The sequence below is a fragment of the Anas platyrhynchos genome, chromosome 3 (genome assembly GCF_047663525.1).
Source record: "Anas platyrhynchos isolate ZD024472 breed Pekin duck chromosome 3, IASCAAS_PekinDuck_T2T, whole genome shotgun sequence".
NCBI lineage: Eukaryota > Metazoa > Chordata > Aves > Anseriformes > Anatidae > Anas > Anas platyrhynchos.
Window position 1 is genome coordinate 13224466 of NC_092589.1, and position 19500 is coordinate 13243965.

Sequence of the window (19500 nt, forward strand, 5' to 3'; positions counted from 1 at the left end):
GACTAGGCAGCTTTTCCTGCTTGCCAAAGTGGTCACAACCAGGTCCTGATGTCACCATCACTTCGGCATCCCTTTGGTGAGAGGAAGCATCAGGATCTGGAAAGGCAGAACTGTTCCCAACACAGGAAATGTTTTTCCTGCTTTTCTCTCCACCAGCACCGCGACCACCACAGTTCAGTAGGATAAGGTCTCAGCATTATAAGAAGCATGAATTGGTACTAGTGCTGGGCAAACATTTTAATTCCACAGTGGAGAATGCTCAAATTCATGCCACTCTGGGTTTTGGCAGCTGGATTTTACATTAAGAATAAAAAATACAACTTCCCACCTGCACAGAAAAGCAAAACAAAACACACCTTTTCTGGCAAGCACAGCATGTTTTTTCCTTTTCACATTCTTCCCTTAAATTTCTCTCTCCTCCCAGCTGCATTTCCATCCAGCCACAGAACTTCAGCTTCACTACAGCTCTACGAACTGTCTCAGACAACAGACAGTTGTTCCACTCAAATGGAGCACCTTTTTCAACCCAAGTTCAACCAGTTAAAAACAGGTAATCAGCAATGTCTTATTTACTAAAAGGAGTCAATTTCAAGATATGCTCTGAAGACTGAAACTAAAAAATAAGTACATTAAAGAAGAGACTTAACAGAACGACCTTAACCTCTCTTCTTGCTAGGATGCAAGCTTGGCACAAAAGGTGGTTTCTCTCTCTAGTTTGGACTTCCTCAACAGGCACTTTCCTGATAATCTGCTGCCCTGCACACTGGGCAGCACCCAGCAGCTCCAATACCTGCTTTTCTACAGTGGAAAACGAAGAGAAACTGAGTAGGTGAAAATCCCCTGAGCATCCCGCAGCATGGGCTAGCATAGCTGTGGCAGCAGAGCCCTCCTGTGGAGACGCAGCATATTTCAGCAGCAGCACTAAATGTACAAACGCAAACCTCAGGCTGAGGTTTTGTGTTCCAGCTGCAATGATTTAAGGTTCAGAGAAGCGAGGCTTGTGGGAGGAGGTTATGTATTTAACCAGACCAACCGATACTGCTGGGCCACACGTTTAGGCACACGAAATATCTGTTCCACAGTAACCAGCTACACCATTTCTCATTAGAATAATTTGAACGTTTGCCTCATCTCCCGTCTCAATTAGGCAAGCCACCGACCACGTACAGCAGCAAACATAACACAGAGGCAAAGGCCAAATGATCAGGATATCGTGATCCTTTGTGCTGGAGCCTAGGTGAGGAGCAAGGAGCCTGCTCGCCCTGTTCAGCTACTAACTGCAGAAAGCAGGGAAGTTACTTGCTTACAGCATCAGCTCATCAGTTCTCCTACCTGAAAAATAAAAAAAAAAAAGAAAGCCTGGCACACAGGGACAGCCACCGGGTTCAGTTATATGGCATTTGCAAGGCGTTATGTCCAAATGCCATTATTAATATATTGTCTGAATTTCACAGCATACCTGATTCATTTCCCTCCCCCTCCCTGCCCCCTTCATTACCTTACTGGTATGCTCTGACTGTAATGACTCACGTTTCATAGCGTGTCATTTTCCTCTTAAGTTTAATCATCCCTTAATGGCCAACCCCTTTGGCCAGACCGTACGAGGTGCATTACCTGCCATGATACCTGTGGACTGCTTTGTGCTCCTTGATTAAAACTAAGGCACTAATTGATATTTTTAGGAAGTAAAACTAAGCAGCATTCTGGATTCTGCCCTAATGCTTCCAAGTTTTAAAAATTAACTCTGTCTACAATGCGTCAGCTGCTATTATGGTACGTGAACGGGTGAATCTTAGCTCTTTGCTTTAATACAGCACAAAATACATCTTCCCGTGACAGGGAAGAGGCAGAAGAAAGGCATTGTATCATGACAATAGCAAGCCATCAGCTTTCTTGAAAAGGAGGAACATTTGAGAATATACTAGTGACTAAGAATACGCTTAGGTAATGAAAGAATTGAGAGGCTCCATGAGCCACGCAGCACCTCAGCACCCAATTTCAAATTTGAGCTAAGAATTGTGCCAAAATTTCGGAACGGTTTAATTATAGCAGTCTTTGCACTTCCTTTCATCTTCTCTACATCTCCAGAAGTGCTTAGCCCTTACTTATATATAGGAGAGAAGAACAGTTTCCATAGCAAAGCAGAATAATTAATTCTACGTGTGCAAATGGACACGGGGAGGAACGTGCACACACACAGCTCTCAGGCAGTGCCAAAGGCCCTAAAGGAAGCAGAAGAAGTTTTCTTCTAACTGGCAATGAAACACGGTGCTCACAGCTCCCAGGTACAAAGGGGATTACCAAGATTTTGAAATTAATTACAAGTCCAACTTCCACAAACATCAGTCTATTGTTTGTACAAAACTGGCTACGAAAATGCTGCTTCTGTCACACAGCAAGTCCTTCAGGAAGAAAAATCCTGTAAGAATTCGATGCACTTTGGGGTTACGTCTAACTTCCAATACCCACAGCTCACCCAATAACTCCTAAAATACGCCTTATCCACTGTGGAAAGAGCACTCTTCCTCGGTTTATATAACTGTACTCTTAAAAAAAAAAAAAAAAAAAAAAAAAAAAGAAAAAAGAAAAAGCACAAGAAGAACCACAAGAACTTTCTTCCACTTTGAGGCACTGAAATATTTGATAGCTGGGTGTTCTGCACTGCAGTTTGACAAGAGTAATGCTCACAGGCACTTACTGGGGATGTGAATGAAGGCCAGAGTTGCCATTCTTGCACTTCACTGTGATTTTCCAAACAGAGACAAATTCAAAATCCTGTAGTTTCTGTGACCACTCAAAAGTTCTTGATAAATATGTAAGAGATTTGGTAACCATCACATGAGGCAATCAAGATATCACAGACACAACAAACTTCCCAAGGAGAATTACAGCCACAGGATTAGAATTTATCTCCTGGGCTGTATGAACAGGGGGACGAGATCAGCCCTCCGAGCTGAAAGGCCAAAGTTCTCGGTTTATAAAATTTGTTTTTCCTCTTATTCTTTACCACAAGACTACAGAATCACTGCATTGCTTCAACAGCACTATGCTGGACTCTACTGGCCACACTAAATCCACCCCAGCTGTCTGCACATGAACTCAGCAGTGCCAGGTCACTGTTGCTCTTCAAAGCTGCGAAAAAGAGGTGCTGAAGCTTGCCATAAAGACAATATATTTGGGCTACACTGCAGAAATGGCTGATGTGAATTGAAGCTTTCACCACTGAACTACTATAACGCTTCCCTGGGTGAAGTTTCAGGGAACTCTGTGTGCAGGGGGTTAAAAAAAAATAAAAAAATATAAAAAAAGACATCTTGCTTCTCTCTGTGGTCCCAGTCACACATCAGCACAGGACAGCTCATCCATCCAGCTACAGAGTGGAGCAGCTCTTGGAAGAGCTCCCCTCTTTCCACTGGAGGGGGCAGCCCCATTTCTCAGCACAACCCCTCATTTATCCCACCTGGTTCTTGCTCACAGTCCAGGGCAGCTTGCTGTCCCCTGAAGGGGGAGAGTGAGAAGTGGAACATCCCTGCAGCCCCCTTTTCTGGCTACAGGGGAAGAGAGGATAGAGAGGAAGCAACTCTCAGGCTCTGGGCTGTTTGGGTCTACTGAACACACAACCAGGAGACCTGAGAATAAATAAAAACAGCGTAAAAGATGCACTACATTAGTAAGAACTAGATATTCCACACTTATCTGGCAGAAGAACATAAGAAAGGAGGCAGAAATGAGCATTTGAAGGAACTAAGATGCTAAATGTATAATTTACAGATGGACTAAAGTGATAGAGGCATGACCAGCCTCCAGAATGCAGAAGTTGAGTGAAGGCTCTCGAAAAGGCAGATCAAAGATCAGGGGCCAGAAGCCAAGAAAAGAAACTGATTAACCAGAGAGATCTTATCTGATATTACACGCCCACTGTTCTGAGAGGGCCTCTTACAAGAGTTTATGACCATTTCAATATTATGCATTCATTGAGAAACTCCCTTTGCTGTGTTTTCTAACACCCAAACAATATTTTCATCAACACATTTGCCTCTGTGTAACTAACTCACTGGATACTTCTGTAACTTCATCACCTTTTTAAGAGCTAACCTACAGGACCACGCAGTTAAAATCCATTTTTTAGCTCCACCACATTAACAGCTACAAATCACCAAGGGATCCAAAGCCATCAACTTCAGAGGGTCTCGAGGTCTTCTGGGCTCAAGCACAAGAAACAAACGTGAACAGTTAACTAAGCACACGAACAAGCAAACCACTACGTTCCCAGTTAAATAGGGGCAGTTTTTTAATTTGGAAAAGTTTATGGGCTGCAACTGCTTAAATTAAGAATCACTCTGCCTTCCACATGGCAACGTTTATTTCTCCAATGTGCAGGCTGTGCTTAGCAGAGCACCTTCGCCGAGCAATGGGAGAAGTGCTGCAGGCACAACAACCGAGCCAAGAGGAGAAGCAAAGCTCGCCCAGAACACCAGCTGCACTTCTCACGATCCCAGCGTGTTTCTTCTCCCCATTCTCCTCTTAAAAAGCAGTTTAATTTAACGTGGTGCCATAAATTTCTTAGAGCTTGAGGAGAAAAAAAAAAAAAAAGGAAACTCTTTCATTCTTATTTATCCACATTTATTTCTGCGGATATTTTATAATGGAAACAATGGGCCTGAACCGAGACTTACAAGGCAGCAAGAAGATGCTATTTAGTTATGCAATCAAGTGGTGTCTTTTATTGCTTGATGCAAGAAGAGTTATAAACCACAGGCAAGTTAAGTGTAGAAACGTGAAGCCATCTCCCTTCTTCGGCTGGAAGGCTCATCCATTTATTCTCCCTCAGCTGGAGAGGATCAAATCTTGTGTCTTCCATGCAGGTAAAATCAAGTTTTATGTGGTTTAGGGAGGTAACTATTAAACTTACTTCCCATTTCAGTCGTGCTGTTATTGTCTAGTGGTGGTGTACTGATTTTTCAGCCCGGCTCTGAGAGGAAGCACGGTAGACAAAACTTAAATGTACAAGACGGAAAATAATTTTTAAGAGATTGAGGCATATGAACAGAAATCATACACCAATTCTTCCTCCCAAGCTATTTTCTGTTGTAAGATCCCCTCAGCCAGCCTGTTCTGAATTACAGCAATTACGGGCTACTTTTAATGGCCTGTTTTGGTCTGTTATTCAGCTGAACATCCTTAAAAAACTATGCTATGAACATAAAAAAGCCTTTCCAGACAGATAAGTTTATACTGCAAGTTGTTAGCCAACTGTCTGAACTTAATTTAGCCAACACTACCCTGATTTATCTCAGTGAACAGGGAGCCTGAAGTCTTTATGGCCGTAGCTACTTTTTTCCAAGAGGATGACTATTCATTCATTGCCCAAGAAGTGCTCTCAACATGACAGTGATGCAGGGTTTTCTTTGTCTTGACGCACACTTGCGGCTCAGGAGCTGTACATCACCCACTCTGATTAATCTGAAGAGGTCGAGCTTTGGCACGCAGGCTCTCTGATAAGCGGAGGATCTGAAAAACTGCTTAAGGGTTATTTATATTTCCCTTGCTCCCGCTCCCAGATTTGTTAAGTCTCAGCTAAACTAAGGAAGAGTCTTGGCCTTCCAACCAAACCACTGCTCATCTCCTCCTCCTCTAGAGACGCTTGTGCTCCTTGCACACAGCTACGCATGGCCATACCACCCACCTCCGTGCCTACTGCAAGTAAAAACTGCTCTTGTGCTCTGCTAAATCCTCTCCATATTGTTAACACACAATGCTGCAGAGTAACCCCCTCAGCTGACTAATGTTCAGCACTATCTCTTGGAAACAGCTGCACTGTGAGCTTTATGCTCCTTACAAACACGTGTTGTGTGGTCACATAAAGGGGATTAATGCGCAAGGTACGGCGCAGGTTTGCTCAGAACTTGTTAGATGAAGCAATTCACCCCATACTACATCCTAAATCAGTTTTGTTGAACACAAAGGCACGGCTATATCAAACGCAAGCCTGCAGTTATACCGAAACAAACTACTCCACATTTTCAGCTAAAGAAAAACATTACATGATTAAGGTACACAGTAGTCCTGAAATGGGTTCAAACAATAGCTTGTATATCTTCCAGCTTCAAAGGCTGCAGAACATGCTCTTTCTAATGGATTACATATTCTTTCAGTAATTTTAACTGAAAACTGAATACCATTCCCTTTTTCCCCCCTCTGCCTACTGCTACTGAAGAGAAGAGGTCAGCGAGAGGTTTCTGTTACAAATCCCACATTTCAGATCACGTGCAGGAGTCTGAGCACCTAAGACCAAAGGCAAAGGAGAAAACACAAAATGATCTTTTTGCTGCTACACGAGGTTGGTTTTATGACCTTTTTCCCTTTACCTTCATCTTCTATATTCTGTATTTTGTAAAATTGATTAATTGCTTGAATTCAAGTAAGGTCTAATTTTAATAAACATTAAACCAAACAGGTTTTCAAGCAGCTTGCCTGACACATACATTTTCAAGACCACATTCAGAAAACACAACATTTTGCTGTCTCCTTCACATCCAGAAAAACAGCAACAGGTAAACAGAAAGGAAAATATGCAGAGACTGGTGGCGAGGGAACTTGAACTACCGGTAAATAACTTTCCTGTCGTGCCACATTCTGGAAAGATGAAAGTTGTTGTACACATCATTTCCCCGTTGAAACAGCAATGCTGCTGGCTAAGTATCCTTTCTCAGTTTTCTGCTTTTGTAAAGAATTATGTCAGGGTCATTCTGTTTACACACCATCCAAAATTATTGTACTACCACACCACGGTGACTCTTGTAGCCTCAACACTGCAGATTAAGTGTACGCTGTATCTTGTAAGTGATCCCAGTTCACCTCTAGCCCACGCCAAAGTTTCAGTTACCACATCTATCTCAGGTGTCTAGCACATGCAGCAGCGCTCTCTCTCAGCACATACTTGAACATGCTGCATTTTGTGGCTTGACCTCCATGGCGTCTCTTAATTGAAAGTAAGGAAAGTGATGAAAATCTGTTCCATTTCTCGAATATCCTGCACTTCGAGTACTGGAGCTGTTTGCAGGCTGGTGATGACCTGACTAATCTCAATGTCTAGAACATACAAGACGGCGTTTCTAGTTGCAAATACTAAACTGTGGCTCCCTGGATTCAAACCAGAGTTACTATTTAAGATTAAAACACAGCATTTTTAAATATAGAAAGATGTTAGATAGAAATACGGGTTTGGAGAAGTCTTTTGAACACTTAAAGAATTCCTGCAGAACACAAAGTTTGTTTTCAGGCTGTGTAACTGTTGCTTTTAAGAGTTAATTGAAAAAAAATGTAGCAACTACCATTTACTGCAAGGCTGAGGAACTGTTGCAAAACAGACCTTTGCCAGCTCAACTTCCTCTGCAGCTTGTTGGTGCAGAACAACAAGCTCGGGGTTGTGCTTCCTCACTGGCAGGAAAGGCAGAAAATCACTCTGTCTGCAGTCACAGCTGACTGTAGTTTAAAGAGAAGGAATGAAAAAAAAATCTTTAGGTTTTACAACTTGGCTTACAATACAAGCACTCTACTGCACAACCTTCCCACAGAACACCAGGGAACTTCCACCGTAACTGAGCTCATCTTTGCCTAACACAGGCTTGGGGAGGGGGAGAAAATGTTACCAAACCTCTGAAAATTCTGCTTTTATAAACATCAACATTCAGAAACTGTTTTCAGTAGAATTTTCCATATTTTTTGATGAAATTTCAAAGCAAAAATAAACATTTGGCACTTTCTGACCACCCTAAAAAGCATGATTTAATGGAAAACTGGATGATTTAACTGCAATCATCTCCCCACCCTATTTCTTTGTCAGATTCTGGACAGCCTCTTCCGAAGGGAAACAAAAACTATTTAGATTAATTGCACTAATGACCTAGGTACTCTCTGATTTCACAGGTGGATTGACAATAGAACAGGTAACAAGAGATTTGTGCTTTTGTCTTGAGAAACGGACCCACACAGTGAGATAACCCCCAGCAAATGAGTAAGGTTTTGCATAGGCAGAGAAATCCATCTGCAGGTTCACTTGAGATCCTTTTTTGGTCTCTCAAAGTCCATTTGAAATTTGGGGTGTTAGTTGCTGAACATAACAGGATGCAGGAAGCATCAGGAGCTGAGGCTCACGCCTTTTAATGTGACCAGAAGTCAATGCTAAGCCTCAAAAGCTCCCTCCTACTGGCTGGTGCTTGCGAAGCTCTGACTGGCACAACTTTCTTCTGGAAACCCATTTCATCTGCCACTGGTAGGAAATGGAAAGGGGTATGGCTGTCACCGAGCCTGCACCAGGTCCTGGAAGAAAGGGCTTACCTCATTTCCTTTTCTTGGAAGAGAAAAGCCAAAGCTTTTAGATACATATCACCACTAACACCCTTAGCATGCTCTAACCGACTCGCACAGGATGACATGATTGAAAAGCAGAACTGAAGGGAATTTTAAAGCCAAATTGCTCAGAGTAGTATTGAATACTTATTAAAAGAATGTATCTATGTACGAACAGGCACAGATCTCACAGATGACTAGCAAAAAGGCCTAGGAAGGAATTATTTAGGAATTAATACTTACTTAGCAATGAAGGCAGAAAACCGAGGGAGTGAGAAATGATCTTGTCTACTTTACCCTCCAGAAAGCTCCCATTTAGAGACAGCAGCAGCAGCAAGAAATCATCAGTCCAGTATTTGCGATGCAGCTATAACGTGGAGCTTGCCATAAGTGATGTTTAACAGAGACTTATTTTGAACTAACCAGGAGTTAGGATAGGAGGGACAGAGCTCCAGAGGCCATATTTTATGATAAGGTCAGTGACAGTTTCGAAACAAACTGCAGCAGTGCCTGCTTGCAATGTCAGACATCTCCTGATCGCACTCTAAGTGAATGAGTGCAGCTATTTACAAACTGAGTCACCATTTGTAATCAGATTTTTGATAACACGGTGGAGAATGGTGCAGAAAAAATTGGGGAACCAGTAGCTCCAGCTTCCAGTCACCTCATGCCTATTTAATGAAAAGGCAACATCAGAGTGCCCCCGAAAAGGCTGTAAACTATGAAGCAAAGGAAGAACCATCACAGGCTCTGAAATGCTTATGATGGCTCATTCCTTTGATCAGTTTATGTAAAGTGCCACATATAATTTTCAGAACAAATGCATACAAATTCCCACATACCCTGCTCATTTTTCTGCAGGAAATAACAGCGCCAAAGAGAAAAGATGCAAATACAGCATAGTATCTCATACCAGCCTTTCTCACCCACCAAATTAAATCTCTCCCACAAGTCAAACAAGGACTGTCCAAACATCTGCAGAAGCAGGAACCAGGAAGAGCTGCATGCACAAGAGCAGAACAATACTGAGCAAGCAAAATCAAGAACACCTTTACCTGAGCTGAAGGTGCTGGCTCTTGAGATTGCTTACTGGTAGGTCCTTGGAAAGATGCTAAAGCAAAACTGTCAGTCTTGTGTAATACTGGGCCATCAATCCTCGCTGATGCATCTGTCCTATGTGACTGCCACGTCTCTTTTCTGTGATGAGATTCACCAGCCTGCTCCTCTCCAAAGGCAGCCCAAGAACAGCTGTCTTTTTGTTCATCTTCAAAAGCATTCCAATCAGTAGCCTGGTTACAACCTGCTGAACTGAAGTCCGCAAAGTCATCGGAGTCCTGAAAAGCAACACTCTCATCTTGAGGTTTTGGCACTGAATCAAAGTCTCCAAACTCACTATCATCACCATTTTCTACCTCAACAGTATGCTGGGAGTCTACGCCAGAAATGTTACTGGTAGCGTTACATTCTAAAGTGTCAGCAGTCTGATTTCGTTCAGCTTGATCCAACGTTGCTGGCAGCTGAGAAACAGTACTTGTGTCCCTGAATTCACCAAATGCATCATTAGGTTTGCTAATACGTGCAGGCTGCTCAGAAGTTCCTTCTAAAGCCGGAGCATTTACTGATTCTTGAGCATTAAGGAAAGCGGGAGATGCACTGCTGACTGAACCGAAGTCACCAAAGTCGTCGTCATGTGCGTCACGGCAAGCTACAACTTCAGTACCACTTCCACCATTCTTAACATCTTCAGGATCACCCACGTCTTCTCCTGCAAGATCACTGCTTAGGCTTTGGATCTCATCAGCTTTGATGTCCTCTGATCCTGAAAAGTCATCGGGCTGAGAAAAACCTCTGCCATTCTCTGTGTCGTGTTGTTTTCTTCTCCCATTGTTTTCTCCGTTTTCAGTAGTGCATATTGAACTTCCAGTTGTTTGAGACGTACTAAAAATTGTGAATTCATTATCTTCCAGTGCTGAGGAACCCTGTTCACAGCTAGCTTCTGCAACGCAAGTCTCTTCTGCAGTATGAGTTACTCTGTTTATTCTGTTGTTTTCCTGAATGCTCAGAGAGTCTCTTTCATTAAGAACACTGCATATTGTAGGCCCTGTTCCCTCTAAATGGATTGTTTTTTTGTTTGAAAACGTAGCAAAATCTGCAAAGCCTTCACCCGAGCTAGGCATCGAGTTCAAACTTAGCTCAGTACTATGGGTGCTAACAGTTTTTAGTCCCTTTGTGTCACTGATGCCGTCTAGATCTTCTGTTCCCTGAGGATTTACAGGGTCCGATGCTGCAAATCCGTTTGTTAGAATCTCTAGACATGGAAGTTTCTCACCATTACAAGCATCTATTTGCTCATCCTGGCTTTCATCTGCTGCATCAGTTCTAATGACATCAGAAGAAAAACTCTCTGATTTCCCAGCGCTCTCTCTTTGCTCCCCTCTTTTGTTTACATCTTCTAAACTTACATCAAAAGCGGGACCTGAAGTTCTAAACTTAGATTTTTCTTTGCTGGTACTAGTAGCTGACATATCAGAAAGTTCCTTAGTAGGAGTAGGAAGCTCTGCAATGCAGTCTTTAACATTTTTAACAGATGTGAAAGTTGCAATGCTAGCTACATTGTCAGAGTAATCATGAAGGGGGATAAAATGATTTGTGGGTATAAACTCCTCCTTTGGATGACCGTAGTCTGGAGTATCAAAATCTGCAAAAGCTACACCAGCAGTGCTTACACCAGAAAAGCCTCCAAATTCCCCAAATTCATCTTCATCGTCGTCATCAGCTCCATTGTCTAGTGGCGGAGGGGATGAGGAATACATTCGAATGATGTCTGGTTCCATTGTTTAGTTCCACTTCAAAGTTAATATATTTCTATAAAGGCAAAAGAGAGAAGTATATTAGAATTTGGCTACCTTGCCTTCCTTCACATTTTATTTTTCACTCTCACATTTTCGAAGTGGATGTATAGGTCAATGTCAATATTAGATGAAAAAGGAACATAAAAAACCACCATATAAAATGACTGCAGAATGTTTGCCCATAACTTTCAATACTCTGAAATACTGTTTTCTTTCTCTACCAGGAAACCAGGCAAGGTTTACATCAGAAGCCTGACAAAAAAAAAAACAAAAACAAAAACACACAACAGCAGTCTCAGATAAAGCCTGTGACAAGTAACTTTCAGCAGCAGTTGCACTGGATGTAGCACACAGGGCAGATTATAAAGGCAGCACCAAGAATTTCCCAAACCCATTTTCTAACCAATTCTTCTGTTTTAGAAGTCACAATCTACTGGGGACAGTTCAAGCCTCCTGTCAAGTACTCCACGATCACATTTCTCAGCAGACGGTGCTGAAATGCCAGAACACAAAACACAATTGTCTTGAGCTGTCGTGCAACACACTGACGCAACTAAATCGAGTTTTAACCCCCCAGTTCCCAGCATCCTGTCACCAGGAATTCATGAAATAGCCAGTTACCCTTACAAACAGCCAGGCCTGCCTTGTCCCGCACTCAGCTGTGCCCCTCACCTGACTGTGCCACAGAAATTAAGCCACTTGATGGACAATCAGTCGTGTACGTTAAAACAGCAGCTCCAAAAACTTGTAAAGGTGCTTCCTTATGCTTTGAAATGGTAAAGGAGTGGTGGAAGAAGTTACAGTTATAATTGCTAGTTATGATCTGCTGTCCTACAATGTAAGTCTCTACCAGTTCCTGGGTTTCTGTCCCAACTCCCTGTTCATTGGATTTCCTAACTCCAAGCCAAAGCGTGCTGTCTCCCTGTAAAGCTGCTGCTGCCAGCCTGCTTCTGGTCTGCAAGCCTCCAGTCGGGAAAGGCCACGACAAGCACCTTCAAAGCCTAGAAGCAAAACAAACTTCTCCGTCAAAGCTTATTCTCAAAAGCAGAACGGAGCAAGATTATCCATGAAATATTTAAACACAAATCACTAAATCACAGGGGAAAGAAAAAAAAAAAAGTATGAAAATGCTCCCATGGCCTAGATAGAAACAGATTAAGGACACAATTTTAACATTGCAAACTATTAAAGCAACAATCAAGGCATGGATTGAGAATACCACCAACACCAAAAGTGGTCTATTTTTCCCCCCACTACTGCATGTGATTAATGAACCATTAGCTAGTATTATTTATATATTCACAGCTGTACACATCACCTAACCAGTTGGTACCTTATAGCTCTCTGTTTAAGGATTGTAACTGGGCTCTTTCCATTGGAAACGTCATTTGTCTACCAATAATCTGTAACATACTAAGTGTTACCTGCAGAAAGAGAGAAAATTGGAAACCACCTACATACATTAGCAAATAGTTGAATTTCTAATTACTACAATAATTGCAGACTTTGAGTTTTGAAACGAAACCAAAACAAGGATCCTTAACTCCAAAGCACTTGGCAAAGGACTTTGTACGTGATCCTAAACAGTATCACACAGAGGGTACAACAACAACAAATGAAGCTCTGCAGCTCTTTTCAAGCACAACATACCACAGCTCTTGAGCCAAACAACTCATCGTATTTACCAGGAAAGTCTGAGATCTTTCAGGTGACTAACAGATCTCCAACTTTTTTAAAGGGTATATTTTGCAGCTATAAAAGAATAGGCTGCTTATCAAAGTGAAACCAAGAAGTAATTTGTAACATCACATGAAAACTGAAGACTGCAGAGAAACGTTGTTTAGAATGAAGTTGTCAACAAGCTCCCACATAGGCTTACTCAGCACCAGCTGCTTAGCAAGGTATTTCAGAGAGCAGCTTCACTCTCCTGCCTCAGAGGCTTCAGCGGCCAAAAGCACTCTCCCCATTTTACATCAAGGTCTAGCAACTGCTGCTTAATGTCATCCATGAACGTAAAAGATCCTTTCTGAGGTGTCTGTGGAGTATGACTTTGAGCTCACATTGACATTTCGCCAACCTGTTTACTTTGCAGGCTTCTGGGCTTCCAATCCACTACCTACGATAACAGCATTTCTTCTTTGTGACTCTCAGAGCAGTCCTGCTGGTTGTACTTTTGTAGGAAAAATAAAAATAAAAATAAAAAGACTGGTTAGGTAGATAGATGTTTATCTGCTATATATGAGCTGTGCTCATCCCAAGGCATCGTACCCTGGGGAAAGCACTCTTCAAAGCTACAGGGGAGGTGGTTAAACCCCACAGCCCTGGGTCAGGACTTCATGACTCCCAGAGTCACAAACCCGTAGCTCTTCAGTAACACACAGACACTAATGGGAAAGGACAGAGAAAGCAGCATCCTTTGAAATGGGATTCACCCCCTCACCAATTCCTGCTACTGGCCCTGGAAATGGGAAAGGAAAACAAACAAACAAAAAAGTAATATATTTGGTTAACTCTTTGTAACTAAATCTGAGTCCATGAATTTCCAGTTTAATCTCAGTAGGCAACAGCACAAATTTATTATTAAACCTCCTGGAATTTAACAGGAGTGTTTACACCTCTTTGGAAAATTCAGTTGACACGGTATTTATTATCTTACCCCATGTGACAAAAGCTGAAGAGATGTAAAGGCAAGAAACCCGTTTTTTGGAACAAAAAAACCCACCCTCAACACTATTTCAAGGATGGCACTGGCTAGATATAACCCAAAAAGAAAAAGGAGCTTGAAGAGAAGCTAGGAAATGGCTGGAAAGAAGGAAGATAAAGACAAGAGTCCTACCAAAAACTACCCAAACAAACAGGAAAAAAAGCTAACAAAGCTGGAGGGTGGGATAAGCAGCTCCATCACCACAACCAAACACTATCATTAAAGCCACTGCAGCCTCAACACTGCATTTTATCATGTCATTAGATGTTTTCTTCTTTATTTGGCAGAGATGCACTCCAAAAGACATCTCTAAAGCTATTTTTAAGACAGAAAGGATTTTAAAATAGAAAATGAGCGTTCCACAGCCTGGAAAGTAAAGAAGTATGCAACTAATTCCAGAAAAATTTGAAGCAGAAACCCAAATAAAATCCCCAAGTATTTCAGCTGCTCTCAAACTGGTAGCCTCGAAAACATTAAATGCTTAAGAAAGTAAGTAACTCTTGTACACTGCCACAATCTAGGAAGCTCACACGTTTGATTGTGAAACACCCATTTCAGAAGTCCACAAGACCCAGTCTTGAAGTTCTCAGTGCAGGATGAGTACTAAAGACCAAGCTTAACACAGAAGTAACATATATATTAAAAACCCCAAATGAATACATATCAGGTTTTCCTTCTTTTGAAGCAGTTTTAGAATAATCACATCACAAAAGCAAATATATTCAAGTAGAAAGGAGATAAATCTAGACAGAGCAGCAGCCCCTATCCCAAGAGCATTATTTTTACTAATGAGAAGCCCTGAGAAGGGAAGCACACAGTAAAAGCAACCTCAGATTTGCTTCCATATAGCAAATACAAGAACTTACAGCTCTGCACTTAGACAGTGACATCAAAATTAATGATTTCCCAAATCTCAGCAGGTACTTTGGTCAGCTGCATCTCTTGCACTTGGCGAGGAAGCATTATGAGCTCGGTGGCCCACCTGCATTACTGGGGCTTTGTGGATCACAATTAGGGAGAATGCTGAGGAACCTCCTAAATTATGCAGGATACAGACCAATATTATTTAAATTAAGAAGTCAGACTAAATAATGAGGCCTGAACTAATAACAGAAGTTCAATTTCTTTTTTTTTAATCTGTAGCTCAAAGATGTGTCCCAAAACTATGAATCAGAGGCCTTGAAGAAGTCCTTCTGCACTTTCCCGTTAAAAAGGAAGTTTGTCTGAACTTGTTTCACTGCAAGCATGCTTTTTTAGAGAAAAATCTTTTTACATTTCTAGGCATGTGGAAGCTGCTTCTCACTTGAGTTATTTGAAAAAAAATCACATTCAACTCTGCATTAGTTACTGCTCCGCCACCTGACATCACAAGATCTCATGCGAAAAATGCCCACGAAAATTATTTCTTAGCCTGCACTGGATGTACTTCCACAAGGTACCTATTATCACAAAAATAATACAGCAAATGATAAAGAAGCAGACAGAAGGCTATAGTTATCTTAATCTCACCCAGAAATAAAACAGAGTTCAGAAACTTCTCAGGGGCAGAGTGACTGAAAAAATAAAATAATACGCAGCATTCAGAAAATAAAGTGAGTAACATAGGGGCAGCAAGCATCACTGCTGCAGGGAATTTACCTCCAAGACTGTTTCCCCCCCCCCAGTTAACATAAAAAATGTAGGCGAGGAAGAACAGAACAAAGGTAACACAGGGCTGAACCGAACTGCCAAACCCCAATCAAATTTGCACGAAGACTTCCGATCATCTAAACATTTTCTCCCCTGCAACTTCTGCCATAGGGAAGAAACTTCCTTCAATTTTTTATTTCAAAGCACTTTTAAAACATCCCAGGGATCATTTACACAACAGCAGTCCCACAGCACAATGCTCTGCTCCAGATACGTTTCAGGAACAGTTGCCAAAACAGGATCTGCGAGGAACATTAATTGTAGTTAACTATCAAAGCTGTGATCAGATTCTCAAATCCTCATCTTGAATTAGTTTAATCAGTTTAGCCCATATGATCTAATTGCATAATCATTTGTATGGGCTCATTTATCAATTTTTTTTGGAAAGTCATCTATTCCCAATGATGGAAACGCACCATTGCGTTTTACAAATCCATGTTACAGACGCATTTTAAAAGTCCATGTTAAAGAACTCCAAAATGTATGAAACTGTACTGTTTATATATTAATACGATTTAATTGTTGTTTACAGAACTCAGAAGACCGTCGTACTACGTGGTTATCGGAAGGAAATTGTTTAAACGTTTATCAGTCTTTCCCCGCCCTTGGACTAATCACTGATAAATTTTTAACATACTCCCAGTTTACCTTAAAACATAAAAAAGCATGGGAATTTTGAGCCTTCATGCACTTTTCTTCAGCAAGGATTTCATTATGAACCCCTTTCTTGACTTTCAAAAGCGCTCCACCTGCCAACCACAAACCATTGAACCCAATTCATTATCCTTCACTGGAACATTAACTTGGTGAAAAGCCACCGGGCTAACAGAACAACAACTTTGTTCATTAATTCCTTTAGTTAATCCCTGCTTTGTCTGGCATCTCAAACAGGGGCTCCGAGCTGGAACTGCGGCTTCATCTTTTGTAGTGCAGAACTCTCCACCCAGCTCAGACATACCCTGCCAGTCACGCTGTGAGGCTCCATCATCTTACAAACCCGTATTTCAAGCGATTAACCCCTTCACTTGTAAAATGTGATTGTACTCAGGAAGTAGAATTTGAGAAAAATCCATGCCTGAGATGCGCGTTACTTATCTTCCTCGTATTTAAGAGGGAATTGGCTCCCAAATTTCAAAGCCTGCTAAGAGGTTAACATGCACTTTACCATCTATCTGCTCATTTAAATGCTCTGGAAAAAAAATATAATTTTAAAACAAATGGAAAACACCAAGTTCTCAGCATGCTATGTAGCCAGGATTCTTCTTTGAGGGAAATTATAACAGTTTTTACCTGCACATAATAGAGCAGCTATGTTTCTACGGTTTGTAATAACCCAGATTTCTGGCAGCAGAGCTTGAAGCGAAGAATCAGAGCGCGTTTCAGCGTTCCTGTTTAGGCTGGATTAATTTATTCCCAATCACAGCTTTATGTTGACAAGTGTCAGCAAGTTTTTCTGAATCATAATAAAGATAGTTTATATTATTAGAGTGATAATGGATTGCCATCAATTTGTCATGACATGCAGTTTGCCCAACATTTTTTCTGAAAAATGTATCACAGAATTGTTTTCTCTTTCAGATGCCATTTTCTGCAACCCTTTGCTTGGTATTAAAAACAAAAACAACAACAACAAAAAAAACACAGCTGATAAAAGCACTAGTTCTTGCTTCTGTCTGTTTCTTTATATCCGTATTTGGATATTCATTATGAAGGAATTTCACAAACAAATTCCACTACAGTAGACATTACACCACTGTTAAAGTCGCACTATAAATGTAATTCATCAGTACACTTATGGTGCGTATCGCCATTTTATGTTAAAGAAAAAAACGATACTGCTTAATTTGGTCCAATTCAATCCTATTGCAGCTGTTTTTGGTTTTAAATCATTTTTTCTAATGTCACAAGCACTTAAGCACATAACGAGTTAATTTGAAATACACAATAGAAGAGAAAAAAAACTGTAATGATGGAAAATATTAGAGTAGTACTTGATTCAAGTTTTGATAGTGCAAGGATTCAGAAGGACAAAATTCATACCCTACTTTTACATGTACCTCATCACTAATTAGGTTTCTAAAACACTGACTATCAAACCAGGGTATCTCATTATTTGCTTGTAGTAAATAGGGAACGGCATCTGCTTTCCTCATACGTGGACCGCATCCTTGTTCATTACCTTTCTGCAGAGCCATAACAAATCTAACAAAGACACAGCAGCAAAGAGAAGAATGTAATTACAACAAGCAAAAGCAGTTACACGCAGCTCCTTGTCTGCGCATCTTCTAAGGCAGAACTTAAAATAGCATGTTTGGTTCTTATATAAGACCTAAAACACTGGGAAGCCACCAGGAACACTGCTAGGTAAAGAAATAATTGAGATACAAAATCAATCAAACAAAATGTTATGGGTTAGAATGCTTCCTTTAAGGAGAACATTAGCAAAACAATGAGTAACTTCTCAGTAACAGATTATTCTGAAAGCAAAGCTGAGTTAAGCAACCCATCACAACCCATAAAGAAACTTAAACTAACCAGGGATGGCATGATCAAGATCTCCCCGATAGGAATTACAAGGTTACTGAAATGCCTTGCAGCAAAAAGCTTGCAATGGCAAGGAGGTGGATTCAAGTCATTAGCTGCTAGTAGCTGTTCTTTCCAAGAACATTCAGCTCTTCACTGCAAGGGAATTCCTCAAACTAATATCCAAAATGTCCTGGTAAGGACCAGATTTAGACACCTCGTTACAGCAAAATGTTGGCTTGCAGTAAGAAAAGCTGTCCCCCATTATAACTTTGCCTTTCCATTGGCTTATTAACAATGGAAAATGGATTTACGGTTTTTCTGTACTGCACCTGAAAACTCATTTCTAGAAGGGCCATTGTAAGTGTGAGAAGTCTGCCTGTTAAAACAATATCCCTACAACTAAAATCCAATCCAAAAAGAGTCATTGTCCGAGCTGCAGTCAATATGTTCCTAAATTAGTTTATTAAGTTTACTTTTCCTTTTGGAATAGCTTACCAGCAAACAAAATACAGAAAGAAAATGTTTACTTCATAAAGCCTCCAGAAATCAATGCTTTCGATTTTGAATCTAATGCTGTTAGGGCCAGAAGGTCCATTACACAAAGCAGGAGTTTCAGGACACAGTTTTTGTTTTCCTCAAGTTATGTACGTCCAAGCAATGTTCCCCAGCTCTGATACAGCCCATGTGTCTAAATATAAGCCTTGTTTCTCATTACGCAACATTTGGCATTAATCAATACGATTGTACATTATGGTGGTTTCAACAAACACCGCATACGCCAGACACCTTCTATGAGGAAGTGTCGAATGTAAAAGCAACTTTAAAGTAACAAAACTCAGGAGGCTTCCTTCCAGCAGGACTCAGGCACTTATCTCAGGCTTCCTGTCCTCCCCAAGCTGGCAGTAAACACAAGGCATCCTCAGACAATTCACCCTATATAAGATCCAAACCTCTTTGCCACTGCTTCTCTCCCTCTCATCGCATACGAGAAGACTAAGTTAGGCGGCACAAATGGGAAATGGAACTAGCTCTGAGATCTCTTCCTTTAAATCTTACTTGTCAGATTATACAGAAGCAGTCAAATGCATGCTTTCACTAGCTGCACTGTTTCGCTTCTCCATATTCCATTTATGCTCAGCCATGGAATGCAAGGAACATCTGAAAAACACGAACCTGAACGTTGTGTTTGTTCATGACTCTCCTCTTAACCGAGAATAGCATCACTTCCCCAAAACAAAAAGACCCGGTTATTTTTACAAAATTGCTATGAGCAAAACAAACGTAATGTTTTCACTGCAAATCAACTGACTGGCTTCAACAGCTGCAGAAAAAGACACCGTACCTAAATCTGTGCACAGACATTGGGGAAGATGTTAT

General features: G+C 41.1%; 1 protein-coding gene across 3 annotated transcripts in view; it reads right to left on the reverse strand.

Moving 5' to 3' along the window:
* Positions 1 to 19500, reverse strand: part of AFTPH (aftiphilin) — a 46972-nt gene that overhangs the window by 23983 nt on the left and 3489 nt on the right. For all 3 annotated transcript variants that reach the window (XR_003496100.3, XM_027453420.3, XM_027453419.3), the window contains exon 2: positions 9408 to 11217. Coding sequence is in view for 2 of the 3 variants with exons in the window: in XM_027453420.3 (XP_027309221.1) it covers positions 9408 to 11186 (1779 nt within the window). In the remaining variant the exon portion in view is untranslated. The remainder of the gene's footprint in view (positions 1 to 9407; positions 11218 to 19500) is intronic.